Source organism: Caretta caretta, chromosome 8 (assembly GCF_965140235.1).
Source record: "Caretta caretta isolate rCarCar2 chromosome 8, rCarCar1.hap1, whole genome shotgun sequence".
In the NCBI taxonomy this organism is placed as follows: Eukaryota; Metazoa; Chordata; order Testudines; family Cheloniidae; genus Caretta; species Caretta caretta.
In genome coordinates this window covers 8,251,592-8,272,436 of record NC_134213.1, presented here as the reverse complement: position 1 = coordinate 8,272,436, position 20,845 = coordinate 8,251,592, and the positions used below count along the sequence as shown (strand labels likewise).

The 20,845-nt window shown below is 43.1% G+C and overlaps 1 protein-coding gene across 2 annotated transcripts in view; it reads right to left on the bottom strand.

The window, feature by feature from the left end:
- ADAMTS2 (ADAM metallopeptidase with thrombospondin type 1 motif 2) overlaps positions 1-20,237 on the bottom strand; it is a 267,607-nt gene extending 247,370 nt beyond the window's left edge. Inside the window, exons 1-2 of one of the 2 annotated variants that reach the window (XM_075131260.1) lie at positions 19,726-20,237; positions 18,224-18,585 (exon numbers count right to left, since the gene is read on the bottom strand). In XM_075131260.1, the coding sequence (XP_074987361.1) occupies positions 18,224-18,585; positions 19,726-19,813 (450 nt within the window). In that variant the 5' untranslated portion in view covers positions 19,814-20,237. The remainder of the gene's footprint in view (positions 1-18,223; positions 18,586-19,725) is intronic. The other variant, XM_048861195.2, reaches the window with a different exon arrangement.
- Positions 20,238-20,845: the final 608 nt, after the last annotated feature.

Genomic DNA, 20,845 nt, shown 5'->3' with positions numbered 1-20,845 from the left:
TAAGACCCAGACTCATAATAAGTACTAGGCACCTCAGCCTGGGGACTCTACAGACTGGTGGTTAGAGCATTCACCCAGGATGTGGGAGACTCCGCATTTAGAGGAACAGCTTCAACAGAAGAGGTTGAGGGAGCCCCACATCAGAATATCCCAAAGGACACTCACATGAATGGTAGCAGATCTCTTTTAATCCTCCCTCTCTCCCGGCTTCTTGCAAAAATAAATTAATTAATTAAATAAATAAATGTACCAGGCGTCTAAGTTCAGAAGAGTTCAAAGCTGCAAATCTCAAACTGAGCTAGGCGCCTACCACCACAGGGGGCAGGGCTTAGCATACACCTCTGTCGTCATCTCCCATTGGCTAGCTGAGGCAACTCCGCACCTAGAGTGCTGGCTTTTGTGAATGCTGGCTTTTGTGAATTGCAGTCTAAGACACCTACATCTCCCCATTCATTCTACAGAGAGCCTAAGCTCCTAACTCAGGCATTGTCAATCAGTGTTTTCCTGTGACTCTCTAGGTCACTGAAAGTTAGGTGCTGTAATACTGAGTACTTGTGCGAATCTAGGCCCTAGTGCTAAAGATGCAGCTACGTGCCTACTGGGATTTTCAAAAGCATCTAGGCACCTGACTCTTATTAACTGCTTAAAGTTACACATTCATTTAAGTCCCTTGCCAAATTGGATTAGTGTTCTGTCCTATGTCTGAAAGAAAGGCCAAGAGCACAACAGTTGTAGAGATCTACTTCGGCCTTCTGTAAAACATGCTATGTCAGAAGTGTGACCCTGCAGATCCCTGTCTTTCTAATGGACAACTTATTTTAGGTATCACAACTGAAAGAGGGAAGGAAAAGAAATCACTGAAGTGGTGCCAGCAACCCTGATAGTTAGCAGTGCAATTTTTCCTCCAAAACCTGTTCAGTTCATTATTCTTACAGCATGTAATAAATCAGAACACACATCAGCAAGGCCTTAAATATTCAGGGCCTATGTCAAGATACAGCACACTGTCCTCTTAAAGCAGCATAAAGGTATTTTACTTTTATGGCTTTTAGAGACCAGTTAAAATGTTGAGTGTGATTCAGATTTTTGTTTTCCCATTTTAAAGGAAGAGATTAATATTTTAGAGCTAGCTACACTATGGTTTTGTTCACACTCATTATACAGCAGGAACAGCAGCTCCTGAGTTTCCATCCCCAGCGAAGAGCAATAACCTATACCTTCACAAGCATTATATTAGCTTTATCTAGATAGGTGAAAGAGGAGCTCTCGTTGTTCATCTAGGCACCAGTAATGTTAACTGACATTCAGTGTTCACGGGTTCAAGTATGTTTTAAAAGCTAAAATGTATAAATCCACAGCAGTACTATTTTTCTGATGGAGAATGGGCTGCAATTCATGCACCCTGATCAAGTGAGTTTTAGGTTAAAACATAGAGAAAATGTAGTGTGATAATGCAATGAAATACAATTGGAAAGAGGTGAAACTATGGGACATGATAATGAGGGAGACAATACCAAGGAAATACAGCTGGATTTATACATACAACCCCAAGGCAGAACAGATCACCAAATAAGAATTAAAGTAAAGATGCAGTGCTTATCAGATGTAAAAAGATTACAAAAGCACAGGAACCATTGCTCATACACAATTTTAATTCCTGAGATCCCTATGGAGAAACGCATACGAGTAAGCAGTTATTTTGTTGAGGATAAAGGTCAACACTGCAATGAAAAGTGGGGAAATCCTGAATTTGGCATAAACCAATACAAAAGAATAATAGGAAATGTAAAGGGAATGTGTAAGTAAGAGATCACAAAATAATTATATTTAGGATATTAAGGATGAGGAGTAACAGTAAGTTGTACAATTAAGGTACTTTGTTTTAGGAGAGCAAACACTGAAAAATTAAAGGAGATGGCGGGTAGAAACCCATGAATGAGGCAAAGAAAGGAGTACAAGAAAGAGGAGTACCACTGTAATTAAAAAAAAAAAAGCAGCCTATAAATTTGCTGAACAAAGCCACCTCAGAACGGTCGTACAACTTGAATTAAATGGAACCCAACAGTGGTCAGTGTTGGGATACTTCATGTGAATCATGATGCAGTAATACAAAGAACCCCACATTTATTAGAATTCACAGATGGACGGCTCAGACTAGGAGGGATGGCAATGTCCAAGTAGATAGAGCCAAAACTACAGAATCCTCATACAAACTTAGAGAGACAGGTTAGCTGCAAATGAGATCTGAACAGGATCTCTCTCCAGCACCAGAAGAGCACCAGAAAAGACTGGTATGAGGCAGCAGTCATATTCTACAATGGCCAGGGCTTCACTGCCCTAGGGGTGTGGTCTGCCAGACATGGGGCATGACAAGACCCAACTGGCTAGCTCTGTGTAAAGCACATGCAAAACAGGGGTAAACTCTGCACCTTCACAAAGGAGAGGAAAGTGCACCCAGTAGCAAATCCCTTATCAACCAACTCAGTAAACCATAAGCAATATTCCCTTACACTGGTAGAATGAGTCTTGTACTAGGTATAGCTGTTGCCTCTTTATTCCCTCCTCTAATCCCATAACACTTGCATCAGATGAAGGCAGAATTTTACCAGGAGAGAGAAATAATCAATGTAGCTAAAATGTGGGAAACTTATTATGGAAGCAATAATGCAGAAAAAAATGCAATGGGGGGGAGGGCAAAAGCAGTACTGCCATTTCAGCTGTTCAAAAATCACGAATCAAGCCCCAAAAAATCAAGAGTGGCTGAAAAATCATAAGAATTTATATATAATTTGGGGTGATTTAATTGGTGCTTTTTTTTAACATAGTCACATGACTCCAGGCATGAGGGCTTTAAGAAAACCACCAATTGTCAAAAGAGGTCTAGTGGACAATAAAATGGCTGTGACAAAACAGCACAGCACCACTGAATAAAACAAAAAGAATCACTATCTTGGACTTTGCCTAGATAGGAGGCTCTTATATGATGAAAGAGCCTTTGTTATATGATGAAAGAGACTCTTACATTTTTGGTGGGATGGCTCTAAAAATACTGTTGGAAATGTAGGCCTTTCATTACATAGTTACAGAATAAAAGAAAAACACACTGTGTCAAGATGACACTGAAAACAAAGATGAATTTCAAACAGACACAGGTATAATGGATAAAGGGAATAGAGTCTACAACATACGAAGAGTTTCAGAGTAGCAGCCATGTTAGTCTGTATTCAGAAAAAGAAAAGGAGTACTTGTGGTACCTTAGAGACTAACACATTTATTTGAGCATAAGCTTTCGTGAGCTACAGCTCACTTCATCAGATGCATCCGATGATGTGAGCTGTAGCTCACGAAAGCTTATGCTCAAATAAATGTGTTAGTCTCTAAGGTGCCACAAGTACTCCTTTTCTTTCAACATATGAAGAGAAACTGATGGGATTTATTGCTTTTTTTGCTCCCAAAGTTTCAGTGAGGGATAGGATTAACATGAAAATACTGTACAAATATTACAGAGCTGTTAATAGGAAGCAGTGGAAGGGAACTGCATGTACCTCAGCACAGCAAGATGCAGAATTGTTCTCCAAGTCTTTGTTTTAGGTAATAAGCTTTGACATGAGAAGTTGCCTATCTGAATAAGCAACTAGGCAATGGACTGATCTGCCAACAGAGGTAGCTGTCACCATAATCAAAAGGGGTCAGATAAAACACTTTCATATTTTAGATTATAGGAAACAATGATCCTGCTCTCTGCGGAGGTTGGAACTGGTTGACTTGAGAAAAATCTTTTCCAGCTTCCTATACCAACCAAAATTCTAAATCAGCTTCAAGTGTGGGAAATTCTGGCAGGTTGCAGGAATTTGTACAGCTAGCTCCTCAGAGAATCTTGCAAAACCACAAAGAAGCCTACAAACCACACCAGAGGGAAGCAATAAGGTTATTGCAAGCTAATAGCATTATACTAGCAACACGCTCTGGAAGCTGAAGAGGGACAAGATTCTCAAAATAGATGTTCTGCTTATTCATGGAGGTAATTATGACTTTGTCAAAATTAGCTACTATTTTTGGACCTTTCAGGATGGAAAGTAGAGGGAGCCATTAAGCACATTTTTTGGGCGTACACTGTTCTAAGTTCTGGCTGGAAATTAGTTCTTGTGTGGTCAAAGAGCAGAGTACCTCTGAGATACTACAACAATAAGGAGAGCGCAAGACAAGGTCAAACAGGACATAAGGAAATGCCTATCTTTTATCCAAAGGCTTACAAATAGCATAAAGGTATCAACTTTGACTGCCTTAGGATAGTCTGTCCAGATGGTGTCCGCTTGCCTGATGTGGGAAATTACTTTTTCCATTTTCAGATGAAAGCAGGTGAGAATATTTGCATACAAAAATGCAAAGAAAAATACGGTGTGCAATGATAGGAGATTTTCCTTCTAGGGAAAAGCATATAGTGAATAATTTTCTCCAGTAAGAGACTGAATCATGCTAATTAGGTAGTGTGTATCAGTCTGTACATTTTAAAAGGAGAAGTCTCAGCAATTTATAATATGTGAAGAATGGCTGTCTTACCAGGCTAATGCTGCATATTAGCGGTAAAAAGCCAGCAAGCCAGTTAATTATTTAAGTCTCAGTTCTCCAAAAAAACTGACATGCATGCGAGTAGCCCCACTGAGTTAAAGTGGGCTACTTATGTTCTTAAAGTTAGCACGTGCATGAGCGTTTGCAAGACTAGGGTTTAAGGTAGTAACTTGGGCTCTGATTCTGTAAACACTCACACACACACAATTAGCTTTAAATACATGAGTAGCCTCACTGAACTCAGACAGACTATCTGGAGCACTGCTCAACATGCTGACCAATACTGTCTCATTGTTTACTGGTACTCTCCTCTCTCCCAACCCCATCAGTCTGAATCTATATAATGTCTTATATTTAGATTGTATGCTCCTTCAGGCAAGGACAATCTTTTTTGTTCTGTTTGTACAGCACCGAGCACAATGGGGTCCTGGTCTGTAACTAGGGCTCCTAGGCACTACCATAATACAAATAATACTACCATAATACAAATAAATAAGTTTAGCTTATGCCTAAGTGTTTGTAGGATCAGGGCCCTGATCATTTAAAGTTAGTTTTTTATGTTCAGTTGTACACAGTGTTATAGGAAGTGTATACATTTTTCCTGTTATTGCAACTGTTTTGTTTAATTTGCTTAAAGAGAAAAGAAGATTTTTTTGGCCATTACACTATCAACAAAGACAATCCTGAGTCTTTGTTTTTTGTTTAACGGGAAGAAATGCTCTTAAGAAAGGAGACGCTATATGCCAGATTTCAGTCTGTTGTCTTTACAACCCAGTGACAATGCAAGTATTGAGAACTTAGTGCAAATGCATCTACTAGAATTATTTGTAGTAAACATCTGTTTTAACCATTATGCATAGGACATGACTAAGGGCTGGTCTACACTAACGATGTAAGTGGATCTAAGTCATGCTAGTTTGGTTAAATAACAGAAATCAACATAACTTCGGTTGACTTACAGGAGGTCTACACTGTGCTATGTCAATGGGAGACGTTCTCCCGCCAACATAGCTTCTGCCTCTCTGGGAGGTAGAGTACAGACATCGAAGGGAGAGCACTCTCTTATCAACTTAGTGTGTCTTCACCAGACCTGCAAAATCAACATTTCTTAACTGATATTTAGAACTAGAAAAATATTGCCAACACATACACATCATATTATTGGGAAAAGAAAATAGAGATTGCCTGAAATATTCAGAATTTTTTAAGGAAAGATATAACAAGTCAAAACAGACTTCAAACCAAAAGTAGAAAATGCTGCTACAAGATATATTGAACTTTTTTAAAATTAATGGTGAATAAATTACATGGCAGCCTTTATCAAAAACACATGCACGATAGGCCTGATGCAAAGCTCACTAAAGTCAATGGGAAAAAAAGACTCCCACTGACTTCAATTGGCTAGGGATCAGGTCCTACGGTCCGATTCAGGAAAGCATCCCAACAGGACAGCACTTAAGCACATGATTAAATCCCACTGAATTCAATGGAACTTAGGCACCTGCTTAAAGTTAATCAGCATTGTCCTGAACAGGGATGGACTTTCAGTATGTACTTAAATGCTTTCCTGAATGGAGGCCTATAAAACTTAACACTAGAGCATAGCATCTGTCAGAGATGAGAGAGACTAAATGCACACAAATAATTTCTTTACTTGATTTCTAAAACAGGAAGATACTTGCAAATCCCAGATAAAATCTTTTTTGTTAGGACATTTGGCAAACAGGCACTTAAGCAATAACAATCAAAGCAACAAGCTACTTCCTGAAGATTATTGACTGGCTAAGAGAGTCTTGATGGTCATTAACTCACCAAGATGGACCCTGTGCTCGGGTCACTACCGCTTTTAGGGACCCGCTTTTAGGGTTGTTATAGCATACAACCCAGTCTGAAACACTGAAAAGCAATCCCTGCTCACTTGAGTAGTACTACTGAACTCAACTCCTCATGTAAATAAGGCAAGCAGGGCTCGGCACTCGATGCAGTGTGCAGAAGAATGAAGCAGCCAGAAGCGTTCTTAATAGTTTACTTGTCACATCCCTATTTGTAATAGCTTACCATTTTAATAGTAACATTGCAGAGTCCCTGGACATCTGATATTTAATTAAAAAAAGCACACAGAGGAAAAAAGTTCCATATAGACTTAGATACCAGAGAAGTTCACTGATGTACCACAAAATTCAGGGCAGGAGACCTACAGCAGGACTGGGATCCCATGAGTCCGGCAGGACCTGCTGCCATAATAATGGGAGTGGGTAAGAGAAGTTCACTAACCTTGTGCAGTAACTGAGGTTCTTCTAGATGAATGTCCCTGTGAGTGCTCCACTCCAGGTAATGGTGCATCCCTGCGCCTTCGCTTAGAGAGTTTTACAGCAGTGCCCATATGGATCACATATGCAAAGTGCCTGCCTCGCACGCTGTTGGCGCTTGGAGTATCATGCATGCGACCCAGACTCCTCAGTTCCTTCTCTACCAGAGAACTTGCATCAAACTCCGAAGTAGAGGTGAGGGGGGTTGAGTAGTGGAGCACCCACAGAGACACATCTCAAAGAACCTTAGTTATTGCACAAGGTGAGTAACCTTCTCTTCTTCGAGAGAGATGTCCCTGTGAGTGCTCCACTCCAGGTGACTGTAGAGTAGTGCTCTCTAGGATGATAGGGGCTTCAAAGTTGATAAAATAACTGGATAGTACCGCTCAGCCAAGCTGGGTATCTGCTTTAGGGCCTTGAGTGATTGCATCACATTGGTGAGGCCTCATCTGGAGTACTGTGTCCAGTTTTGGGCCCCACACTACAAGAAGGATGTGGATAAATTGGAGAGAGTCCAGCGAAGGGCAACAAAAATGATTAGGGGTCTAGAACACATGACTTATGAGGAGAGGCTGAGGGAGCTGGGATTGTTTAGCCTGCAGAAGAGAAGAATGAGGGGGGATTTGATAGCTGCTTTCAACTACCTGAAAGGGGGTTCCAAAGAGGATGGCTCTAGACTGTTCTCAATGGTAGAAGATGACAGAACGAGGAGTAATGGTCTCAAGTTGCAGTGGGAGAGGTTTAGATTGGATATTAGGAAAAACTTTTTCACTAAGAGGGTGGTGAAACACTGGAATGCGTTACCTAGGGAGGTGGTAGAATCTCCTTCCTTAGAGGTTTTTAAGGTCAGGCTTGACAAAGCCCTGGCTGGGATGATTTAACTGGGAATTGGTCCTGCTTCGAGCAGGGGGTTGGACTAGATGACCTTCAGGGGTCCCTTCCAACCCTGATATTCTATGATTCTATGCATAATGTTTGGCAAAGGTGTGTTCAGAGACCCAGATGGTGGCTTTGAATAGGTTTTATAAATGGGAACGTTGTTTAGGAACGCTGTGGATGCTGATATAGATCTAGTAGAGTGCGTCCTAATTGTTGATGAATGCATCCAGATATCCACTAGAGAGTCTCTGCGTGGATATGTAGGTACCTTTGGAGTGTTCAGCAATAGATACAAAGAGTCTTGGTGAGCCTTTAAATGGTTTAGTTCTGCCCAGGTAGAAAGCCAGTGCTCTTTTAAATGTCCAGGGTGCGCATCATGGCTTTGCGAGTTCTTGTGTGGTTTAGGAAAGGAAGTTGGAAGCTGTATAGTTTGGTTAATGTGAAAAGACAAATCTACCTTGGGTAGGAATTTGGGATGGGTACGTAATGTGACTTTACCCTTAAAAAAAGATCGTATAAGGCCGGTCTGCCATGAGCGCCTGATTTCTCCCACACGTCTCGCTGATGTGATCGCTACTAGGAATGACATCTTCATGGACAGGTGCAACAAAGAGCAGGCTGCTAAAAGTTCAAACTGTTTCCGAGTCAAGACCATCAGCACTAAGTTTAAGTCCCAGGTAGCGTGGGTGTCTAATGTCCGGATAGAGAGTTTGAATGCCCCTGAGGAATCGCTGGTGATTGGGTAGGCAAAGATTGTAGTGTCAATCTTTTCGTGAAAAGCGGTGATGGCCGCCAGGTGTACCTTCTTTGCGCTAACAGAGAGGCCAGATTATTTCAGTTCTAGAAGGTAGTCTAATATCAATGGGAGAGGTGCAGATGTTGCATCAGTTTGTCTGGCAGTGCACCATGTTGTAAATCTCTTCCATTTATATAAGTAGGTGCTACATGTAAAAAGTGTTTTCTACTGTGGAGTAGCACTCTCTGGACCTGGCCAGAACAAGTTAGCTCATCATTAGAGAGCCATAGAGAAGCTATGTTCGGCTGTTGTATTTGTTCCTCCCGTTGTGTCAGTAGGTCTGTGTGGAGAGGGAGCATGATTGGAGCATGTGCAGACGGTCCACGTTATGTACGGGTACCATGGCTGTCTTGGCTACGTGGGGGCTATTAGCATGATTCTGGCTTTGTAGGTCCTTATTTTCTGTATCACTCTGGGTAGCAATGGTATTGGTGGGTGACCCCACTTTCGGAATACATATTGCAGTATCGTATCGTTTAATTCCCATTATGGTCGTGGGGAAAACATCTGCTGAGGTGTTCTGGCAACCAAGTAGTTATGAGGCTGAAATATGGATATTGTGTTGGATACACCAGTTCCAGAGTTTGATAGCCTTGGCGCATAACAAAGGTGACCTGATTCCCCCTTGCCTGTTTACGTAAATGTTGTCAGTCATTACTCTAATGTGCTGTTTTTTTATGAACAGCAGGAAGTGGAGGCAGGCACTGCGGATGGCATGAAGTTCCAGCAAGTTTATGTGTAGACTTGTCTCAGTTGTGGACCATAGTCCTTGTACTGTATAATGTTGCATGTGTGCTCCCCACCCAAGGAGGGAGGTATCCGTTGTGATCATCTGTGATTGAGGGTCTTGTGTGAATGGGATCCCAGAGCACAGGTTGTGTGGGTGAGTCTACCAGGTTAGTGAGTCCTTGACCTTGTGGGGCATTGTTAATTGTATGCTTATTCTGCGTTTGTTTGGTCTGTACACAGTTGCTTGCCATCCTTACAGGCAGCGCATGTGCAAGCGTGCGTTTTTGACCACAAATGTGCATGCTGCCATGTGGCCAAAAAGGTTTAGGCATTCATGGGCAGTGATCTGTGGACTGTTCCATACTGTGGATCTGAGTGTCTTTATCGTCTCAAACCTGTCTCGTGGAAGCGATGCCTTCACCACCCTCAAGCTGAGGTACGCGCCAGTTAATTCTCACTGTTGAGTTGGTTCTGTTGTTGATTTCTTTATATTTATTTGTAGACTGAGACTCTGGAAACACTCTATCACCATTTGAGTGGAGCGAACGGCATCTGATTGAATGTGCAACTTCAGGAGACAGTCGTCCAGGTAAGGAAAAATTATTCCCTGCTTTCTCAGATGCACCATTACTATGGCAAGGATCTTGGTGAAAACACGGGGTGCTGTTCACAGGCCAAAACGTAGAACCTTGTACCGATAGTGGTCTGTGCCCAAAGTAAATCTGAGAAAACGCCTGTGTGCAAGGTGTATTGTGACGTGAAAATAAGCATCCTGCAGGTCGAGGGCTGAAAACCAGTCCCCCTGCTCCAGCGCTGGTATTATTTTTGTTAAGGTGACCATCTTGAACCTTCGTTTTCTCATGAACTTGTTCCGTCACCTGAGATTGACAATGGGTTGCCATCCTCCATTTTTCTTGTGTGTTAAAAAGTAGTGGAAATAAAACCCCTTTCCCTTGTGTTGTATAGGGATGGTCTCTACTGCCCCCAATTGGAGGAGATGATCTACCTCTTGGCATAACAAATGTTCGTGAGAGGGGTCCCTGAAGAGGGTCAGGGAAGGAGGGGTTGGTGGGGGGGAATAGACAGGAAAGGGATGGTATAGCTCAAACCAGATGACTTCCAGAGCGCATTTGTCCATGGTGATAGTCACCCAGTTCAGGTAGAATGGGAGTAAATGGTCTCCAAATAGCTGGGTGGATGATGTAGGCACTGGAATGTGGGAGAGGTCTTCTAGACCCTCCACCAAAACTTCAAATTTGCTATTAGAAGAAGTAGATTGAGATGCCGCTGATGATGGAGGGTGTCGTCCTTGTGGCCTCTGTCTCTGTCATTGCTGCTTTTGTTGTTTGTACAGCCTTTGATGTCGCTGTGTGTATGTTGGGTATCTAGGGTGCTGACACGGTTGATATCTGTATTGTCTCCTTCTTGTGGCAGGTGTATGGATGTCAAGAGACCCTCAAAATGGCCCTCAAATCTTTCATCATGTACAGCACCTCGTTGGTTTTGACTGCGAACAATTTTTCTACATCGAAAGGGAGGACTTCAGTTGTATTCTGCATCTTTCGTAGAAATGTTGAGGAGTTAAACCACAAGGTCTGTCGCATGACATCAGCAGTAGCGGTGGATCTGGCTGCAGTGTCAGCTGCATCCAGTGAGGCCTGTAGAGCCGTATGTGCGATCATCTGTCCTTCAGAGATCAAAGATTTAAATTGTTGTCTCTTGTCCTCAGAGATGTCATTAATAAAGTCCATACATTTTGCATAGTTCCTGTGGTCATATTTGGCGAGTAATGCCACATAATTTGACACTCTAAATTGAAGTGTGAATGAGACATTTACTTTGCAGCCAAACAGGTCTAGGCTCTTACTCTCTTTATCAAAGGGGGTAAAGTGGAAATGCTGTTTGCCCCTTTGGTTGGCTGCCTCCACCCCCAGCGACTTGGCTGCTGGGTGTGTAAAGAGAAATTCCGATCCCTTTGCGGAAACGTAGTATTTTCACTACACCCTTTTGCAAGTTGGTTGAATTGTGGCTGGAGTTTGCTATGCTGTTTTGGCAGGTTCCATGATAGCCACATTGATTGGCAATGCTATCTTGGAGGAGGAAGATGTCTGTAGGATATCTGTTAACTAATGCTGAGTTACAAGCACTTCCTCTAGAGCAATCAAACTCATTAGTCACTCTTTTAAACAAGTCTTGGAAGCCAGCAAAGTCATCTGCCGTGGTTGGTGGTGGAGGCGGCATAATAGCCTCATCTGGTGAGGAGGAAGAATTGTTGTTGAGTGGCGAGGTGTTGGGAGCAGTGTCCTCTTCCTGCTCTGCCATGGGTTCCTCGTGTGTCTACCGCTGATGTCGCCAAAGGTGGAGGCAGAGATCTGGTGTCCTCCCTACGTGGGCTGGGGTGCCTGCTATGTTGTCTTTTGTAAAACCCCCAAGGACTCCAATACAGCCAGTGACCAGTGAAAGGCCTGGGTAGTCCCATCCATGGGTGGCCATACCAAGGTCACAGGTCCTGACTGTTTGTGGACCATGATCTTAATGGTCCAGCAGCAGTAGGTTGGGGAAGAATGGTGATGGGAGAATACCCCTTCCACTCCCTCATCTTCATCACTGGAAAACTGTGATGGAATGGGAGTACAGGTTTTCAACGGGACTGCTGAGCTCCGTCTCGGGTCAGGGACAGTTGAGAAGGAACTCAGGAGTCCAGGTCGCGCATATGATACTTTGTGCGCCAACAGCACGCAAGGCAGGCACCCAGCATGCGCAACCTGTACGGGCACTTCTGCAAAACTCTCCGAGCGAAGATGCAGGAACACACCATCACCTAGAGTGGAGCACCCACAGGGACATCTCTCCAAGAAGAAAATGTACTTTGTTGCAGGCGGGATTGGGTGGGCAAAAACAACCAGACTGCAGGAATTTGTGGGAAACACAATCTTTGTTTTTAAATAAAGATTTTAATACTTAAATTTAAGCAAGGGGTAGAAATATTTGATGTCTATTACAACAGGAGTTAAAGTATTTTTTTACATGGTTTAAGCAAGATTTGTTTTATTCTTTCATTGATAAAAATTGTGTCTGAATTCTGTTTATATATAATTTTGTTTTTGTTTTTGGAGCATCAGGGAATCTGTCTCTTGCAGGATCTAAGGTTTTTGTAGGTGTGAGTGAGATAAAAATGCAAGAAACAACGTGGGGGCAGATACTGCGGAGTGGGACAGAAGCAGGATTTTAAAAAAACAGTCCCACGCAGGGCTCTACTCAGGGTCCTATCCTCATTTACTTTAAATTTGTATAATGTTATTGACTTCAGTAGAAGTATGTCAATTTACACCAGCTAAGGATCTTGCCCTCATCATTTTGAGATTCAGTTCCCTGCCCTCCCCTTCAAATCCACCCATCCACATATACACACACTCCTCTTAGACCTCAGAACACAAATGAACATCATGGGTACATATTATTTATAGCTGCCCAAATTTTACTTTACACAGATGGCAGGACATCAAAGTTCAAAGTTACATTTGAGCCTTCTGTTGTGTTCCAGACATGGAATAAAATTATTATACTTAGTTCCTGTTATTCAGGATTTACCACTGGGTGTTTTTCAGTGGCACTGAACAGGAGACATTAAAAACATTTAAGACTTTGATATAGTCCAAATTCTTTTCTTTCTTATGTATAAGAAACTCAAGCATTCTAATCAGCATGCATCATTTGCATATCCACTAAAATACATCACAAAGCTAGATTCTGTACTGATCCAAAACCTTGGATGTCTTTCACACTGATTGTGTGCATATTGTACCTCTTACATGGAGTCACATGCCTTGTTTGTACTGTGTTTATCTCACATCTGTTTGTATTTAAGTACACACTCTGACCAGTTTCCTATAGACGTAGGAATATAGTATAAAAAGGGTGGGGCATATTCAAAATCACTGAAATTCTACACCCAGCAATGTTGGCATCATGCGAATGCTGCTGAAGACTTTCACAGCCACCATAAATATTGGTACTGATGTTAGTCAGTATGTTCCCCTCTCTTTCCACAAGTAGCAAATCTGGATGCAATGAAGTGAAGAGTTCTGGCTCCATGGCACGCTCCCTTTCTTTCTTCAGCGCCACTGGTGTTCCCTGGGGATTGGGCCTTGTACTTGGGCAGAGGCTCCGTGGTTGAGCAGGTGTACAGTAAACACTAACCCCATCAACAATAACTTTCCTTTCTTCACCCACCATTCAATGAAAACCCTCCAGAGAGGAAGGGGGCTTGTGACATAGCAGATGGTCATTATGTAGGGCTCTGCAGCCATGAAGACCAGCCTGCAGTGCAGTCACAGGTCTTTCCTACAGGTGGCCCTGGTGGCCAGCACATTTCAAAAGATCCTTGGTTTTCAGGGGGAGGTAAAGATGGCCCTTTGAAGGGAAGTCAGGAGAGAATGCCATCGGCCTGATTTTTCATTGCCCTATGGCATGCCTGTACCATTCCAGCAACGAAGAGAGGTGGTAAAGGGAGTGGATCCGTCCATCAGAGAATAACCCTAACCCAGGAACTAGCTGGCTCTTCATTGTGCCCCAGCAGCATCCCTAATGTACAGGGCATGCCAAGGGTAAGTGTGTGGCCAGAGCACTGTGTCTTCTGGAATGACCACAGAGGCCACAGGCAGCCGAGAATTGTAGTGCTGCCTTGAGGTTGCTCTTACACTAGGACAGGCCCGAATATGGGGAGGCACAAGGGTGGCATAAAGGTACCTTGTACTGAGCATAGCTTTGCTGGAATGGAGAACTGGGGACTGAACGTATAAACTCAGAATACACTCATACCCATTTTGGGTGTGATTCAACCAACAGTGAAGATATTCAGTAGCCCAACACAGAACAAGTTGTTTTTATTTTAAGTAGGCAAGTTACAGTGACACTTTCTTTACATGGTTAAAAAAAAAATCACATTCACAGCAGAGCTCATAAGGAAAGTTCCCCACTAATTCAGCTATGAAAAATATGTCTGGTTTGCACACACTGGAAATCTTCATCCATCCCTGGCTCTCTCCACATCAAATCCAGTGCTTAGTAAAACTGGTTGTTGTTGTTGATTTCTACTTTGGAAAGATGTGGGAAGACCCACATTAAAAACAACCAACCCTCAGTTCTGACTGAAAAATCATATATAGTTGGATACATACACCCCATTGTACTTTTTAGAGTGATCACACATAAGAGGATTTTTAAAAACCCAAACCCTCTACTATATAAAATGCAACTTCACTTGCAGATTGACTGCTGCGATTTATATCAGTTCCAATAACCTTAGCTTTCTGGTACAACCAGCAGCAGCAGAGAGCCTTCTCATGTGTATTAACTGGAATGTAAGATACACTTGGTAGTAATACGCAAGCCAACGAGCATACAAAGAAGGAAATAACGTCATGAATTGGCAAAGCAGCAACTACATTCACAAGTTTAAACAAGATTCAGTTACTGAAAATCTACAACTTAAGACCAAACCACAAATTTTCAGCTGAAATGTTATTTCAACCTTTACATAAGGATGTGAAAATGGAAATCCATCAAAAGGTCCAGATAGCTAAATGGCTCTGAAAGCAAATGCCTCAGGAAAATATGAGGTATTAAATAGAATGACAAATCTTGGCGCTTGTTATAAATGCAGAGTTCAGAAACCCCTTATCTTCAAAGTTATCCAGCAAAGAAGAAGGAATATCTGGGGATGTGTTAGGGATGAAGCCAGAACATCTGCCATGGCAGGCATACCATTAGGCAGCTTGAGGGACACGTAAAAGGGGTGATCTCAAGAATCCCTCCGTCATGGAACAGTACTTAGCGAAGGAAAATGTATATCACTGAACAACACAGAGGACATGCAATGAACAGCCCAGGACAGGCAGGGATGTCAGGGCCTTGTTTGTGCCCTAAGCGACCTTTGACAGACGGGAAGGATTCAGATTCAGAAGACACACTACCTGAATACCTAGAACCTTTTAGGTTCTTAACAATTGATTCATATGTGAGAACCATAGGAGGCTGTGTAGTAGTGTGGTCCAGTGATTAGGGCATTAGCCTAGAAATCAGGAGACCCAAGTTCAATTCACTGCTCCACCACAGACTCTCTGTGTGACCTTGGGAAAGTCACTTACACCCAAGTTTTTAAAAAGATACTTGGGTACTGCTCTGCATTACAAGACCTAAGTTATCTAGGCACTGTACAAACAGATATAGGCGATAGTCTGTCCTAAATAATTTAGGGTCTGAAATTTTCCATTTAGGAGTGGATGAATCAAGGCACAGACATTATATGGCCTTGGGCAAATCAGTGTCAGAGCCATATTAGAATTTGCTAGCTCTCATTCCTATCTTCAGCACCACTAGACACTCTCTCTTTCTTTAGCATGTTAGTTTCCCTAATGGACAGGGGGGAAATAATTAATATGCTGGGTTCTGTCCAGCATTCTTATGGACCCAGATAAGAAACTAACCCACAGTATTTCAGCCTAGTTTGAAATTTTAGTAAGTATTCTATTAAGGTAATTTACCTTAGTAACTAAAGATCTAATCCAGTACCCACGGAAGTCAGCAGAAGCCTTTTCATTGACTTTAATTGGAGTTGAGTCACCCCCTATGTACGTTTTTCTGCGTTTGCTTTTAACTTTTGGCTGATGCTCATTTGGCTGAAGTTTATATTTTTTTTTAATTCTTTCCCATATTTACAAAGAGCTAGTCACTAGTGTAGAACATTGTCACAGGATAACAGTCTCCAGCTGCTAGCTAAATGCCAAAGCCAGTACTAAGCAGTGACACAAAGCAAACAAAAAGTAAAACAAGATGTTTATTTGAAAAGCTGAAAATATCTCATTTCGATCAGTATTCCAGGGTAATGATATGGTAATAATAATTTTAATTATTCTAAAGTGAGGCCCAAGTCCTGAAAGCACTTTATTTGTGAGCCTGAAATTAAGCACATGTATAAATGCTTTCAGGAACTTGGCCTAAGTGAATAAAGTGCAACAGGCAGTTGCAAGTTGGTACAATGGAGTCACATCAATTTATTCCATGCATATTGGCCACCAGCAAGGTTTACATAAGGCTAGAAGTGAAAATAATGCCTGAACTTTGAAAATCACACTCTTAACTGACTCAAATATTATTCTAAAGAAGTCAGTCTTTAAGGTTCAGTCAGACAGCTGGTAATGCAACTGTGTTTAATTTATCTTAACTAATTGATATTACTAGACAACCAGGTAGCATTCTTTGGATAACTACTGTTGTTTTCTAGCTTTTAGTTATTTAAAATTATTCCTGGCATTATGTGAAGGGTGGCTTTACTGATCACTAGAGACACTGGGTCCAATTATCCTCTCTCTTGCACTTTGTGAAGTTATTTACATCTGTGCCAACAGCAGTATTATATACCCACTGTGCACAGGTGTAAATGACAACAGAAGGTGCAAGGCCTTGGGGATAGAGGCTCCTAATCTTTTGCTTTGACAAAGTTCTTTGCTAGTCAACCGATATTTTCCTATTAAAATATTAATAGCCAGATTGTGGCCCATCGAATGCTTATGCACATGTAAGAAGGAACAGGTCTCCCTATTATCCCCTGCATCAGTGAGAGTAGCCAGCACAGAAGGAATAACAACCTCCACAAGACTGCTATTTCCCCACTGGTGCAGGTGGGTGAGGAGTGGGCAGAACTTTGGCTCTGTCCCCAGCTATGCACTGGCCAAAGCAGTTGCAGTTGTGTGCTGATTAATCTGCACCAGGTATTGGGCTGGCACCATCACTCTTCACCTGAGCAAGAGGAAGTCCTCATCTGCTTCCTGGTCTGCTCTTGGGACAATGCAAAAATGTGCCATCAGAGTATTTCTTGAAGGAACTTTAGCCCCTAGCAACCTGTCCACATCATATAGCAACATTAAAGCCTACTTCTAGAAATAAGAACATATAAGGTTAAGAGAGGGGAAGAATCACAGGCGTGGAAATAAGGAAATTGAGGAGAGAGGAAGGTCATCTCATTTACTTTTATAGTTTTGAGACGTGTTCTGATGCTATAAACCAGTAGTTTTCTGTGACTACCTAGAAAAAATGGACTACAACTGAGTCAAATTGTTGATTAAGAAGAGCAGAGAACTACACAGAAATTAAATAATCACAAAGATCTGAGACCCAAAAGTCTACCAAGAAGTTATTGGATAGATTAGACGTTCACTATCCCCTCCCCAAAAAGTCACTTTGTCATTTAAACAAAGTTTGCTCTACATAGCAATTATTGTTAAAATCACAGTGTACGCTTCTTTCAGACGTCTGACACAAACAGATATAGTTTGACCACTGAACGTATGTTCCAGAATAGAAAACCGTAACAAGCTCTCACGTACCCAGCCACATAAAACGCATGATATGGAGCAGTTTCCTTGTGAAACCCTTTAACACTTTTGCTACTTTTCATAAATCACTTGATTAGGCAAGAGAATTGGCTCTAGTGAAAGATCTATAAAACTGTAAAGGTCTGAGCCTATCCTTTGAACAAGTTTCATTATCAAAGACAAAAGCATAACATATGTCAAATCTGTTTGCAATGTTCTCCTCTTCTAAAAATCCCCTTGGTCCTCTCTTTAAATGTTAAAAGCCTCAAGTAAGTTCAAATGAAAATCACCACTGAGCTACAGTACTTAGTGGTCTGTTACAATAGTTAAAATAGAACGTGCCTGTTCTGACTGAACTTGCTCCCAATCTACCCGTAAAAGAAGCTATTGTTGCAACACAGCTACCCCTACGTGAAGGAACACCCAGTTAATTTGAATTCATAGTTATCATAGCACATGAGATGCAAGTTTTAAGGACAAAGTTCAACACATTTTAAAAATATATACACTATACGAAAATTAAGTAAAAGAATTATGTTATTAGGTATAATAGCAAAGCAGCTTACCAGCCCATCACAGTTGCTTATAGCAACTGAAGCGTTAGGCAAATCAGTGATATCCCCAACATATAGGCAATTCCCATGGAGTGGTTCAATATGAGTCACATTAGAATCCTCTTGCCATTCAATTGTTGCTCCAGGGGCAACCAGCCTAGAGTTCAGTCTCAGCCTGAAGTGAAACTCTCTTCCAAAAACAGTGACATTATAAAATATTTGCTCATTTGAAGCTTCATGTTGCAAATCCCCAGCATCTCTTCGGAAGCGCCCCCTTGGAGGTCCAGACACCAGATTAGATAGGAACCTGCCCTCTGAATCTGTGCTGATTGGAACGACAAGTCTGTATTCCTCTATATTCCTCAAAATAGGATCTTTAAAGATAAAAAAAAAGTATTAAAACTAAAAATTGGTTTAGAATTACTAGTCCATGATCCATTACCCCATCAGACAATTACATAAGGGAGATGGCCACTGCATTCTCCACAGCCACTTCATTCATGAGTGTGGCGAAACATACTGTGCAGAGGTCATTTTTCCTAACATAGAGCAAAGTGCAATTATAAGAGAATGTAAGACAGCAAAGTTCCCCTACAAAATAAGCACCCTGCATCTCCTTTCCAGATGTTTTATGAACTGAAGTCAGTTGAGACAGCTGAGCTATTCAGACTGTTGCCATTAATCACCTAGGACGTTGAATTTCTGGGGACTGTTGGCACAATCCTTGGGAAGGCTTCAGTGTCTATTAAACGGACCTCTGACCAGAGCTAAACACAGAGGTTAGAGGAACGAAATGTTTATAATATCAGCATTTGCAGGTCATAAATTTAAAAGGAAAATAAGCTTCCCCCCCAAAAAAAACAACTGTGGGAGAAGCTGATCAAATCCTAAACAAGCTGAAAGCGTGTGATGAGCAGACACAATATACAGCTGGTAACTCGGGCTGGGACCAGCACGAGTGTCTCGGCGACTTTTAGAGCTTTAAATTCATATTGTTTGAAGAAAAAAAGCTGCTACCGTGTGTTTTATTCTATACATGCAATTCCAGGAACTGACACACTAAACTCTGATCTGTCAGATGTGCTACATTGAAACCAGAGTTCATTCGAGGTTCCCACTTCCCACCCCGTCTCTAACTACACTCTCTCTAGCGCGATCTGGGATTTAAACCGCTCTCCCCCAGCCTCCTTTCTTTCCAGAGGCTTATCCTCCCACTGGGGCTGCCAGAGGGTGGCTATGGGTCTGCAGAGATGCCAGAAATCCCTTCCCCCCTGAGGAGGCAGCTCCATCTGCCCCTGTTCTGCTGCAGCCAGAAGAGGTTAACGGAGCACAGGGAGCAACTGCAAGTCTCGCAAAAAGTGTTAGCAGAAGAAGTTGAAGGGGAGTTGAAAGCCCCAGGGCGAGCTAGCTGGGACTTCAGAGGGGGAGGCTGCAGGGAAGCGGGGGCTAAGCCAAGTGAATGGCAGCCGGGGGTGGGGGCTCAGGGATGGAGCCACCTCCCCCCCAGGACCTACCTCTCTCCCTGGAGCTCTGCAGGGCGCTCGCGGGCAGGAAGAGCGCACAGCAGAGCAGCAGACAGGCGATCGCCGCGGGAGGATCCATTGCAGCTGAACCGCAGACCGAGCCCAACACTCGGAGCCAGCGTTAAAGTTCCCCGCCGCTACCCAAAACCATCTGAGGGCAGCCCGGCGCCGCCCGGTCCTCCGCACCGCCGCCCGGAACGCGGCGGGGACGCCCCAGCCCCGCTCCGGTCCCCTGGTGCATGCACCCAGCAGCAGCGGCGGCCGCTCTGCGGGCTCGCAGCGAAGCAGAGACACCAGGAGGCGGCTGGAGCGCAGCACCAGAGAACACAGGGCGTGCGGGAGTGAAGTCAGGCTGATTGACAGACGCGCTGCCACCCAGCGCAGCCCGGCTCCGCAGCTAGCCCTGGCAGCAGTCCCGGGGCTCCCCTCCCTCCTGGAGCCAACTCTGGCTGCGGGACACCTCCCCACCCACCGCTTCGACAGCCACGTTTCTTTGCCCTTGACTCTTCGCGAGCAGCAGCCCACAGAGTAGTGAGCGCCACGCTCCCTCCAGGTCCTAATGCGCTCAAGTTTCTGTCCCAAGACGCCCCGCTCGGACCCTCCTTCTGCGCCAAGCTCTTGTTAGTGGAGTCCTGACATTATGCTAGACCTTGTGCAGCAAGAGGAGGGGCGCGCACCCTCCTCCTCCCAAGGGGTTTACATCACTCACGGATCTAAAGACGTGCAGCAGACCCCTACACCTAGCACATTCGGGGGAAGTTGGGCCCACATCTCAATTTGGCGAGTCAGGCCGCTCTTTGGAGAAGCCAAACTTGACCTCCCCTTCAGGGAAGCTTAACCTTCTTTGGGCCTCAACTTTGCCGCACAAGTCAGCTCCCATCTCAATAAAATGCATCTCAAACACTTTATAAATTGAAGGACACGTCTAATTTCTGGCCAAGTAGTCTAATTAGCTGCTACATCCGCTAGAAAATCTCAGTATTATTACATAAATCTAAACACTCATTTAAATACACATCCACACCCCTCTCCCCAACACATTTGCCTCCCCATTTGCAGTTTATCAGCAACAAGTAGAGTTGTGCAAAATGTTTGCATCAAAAACGGAGAA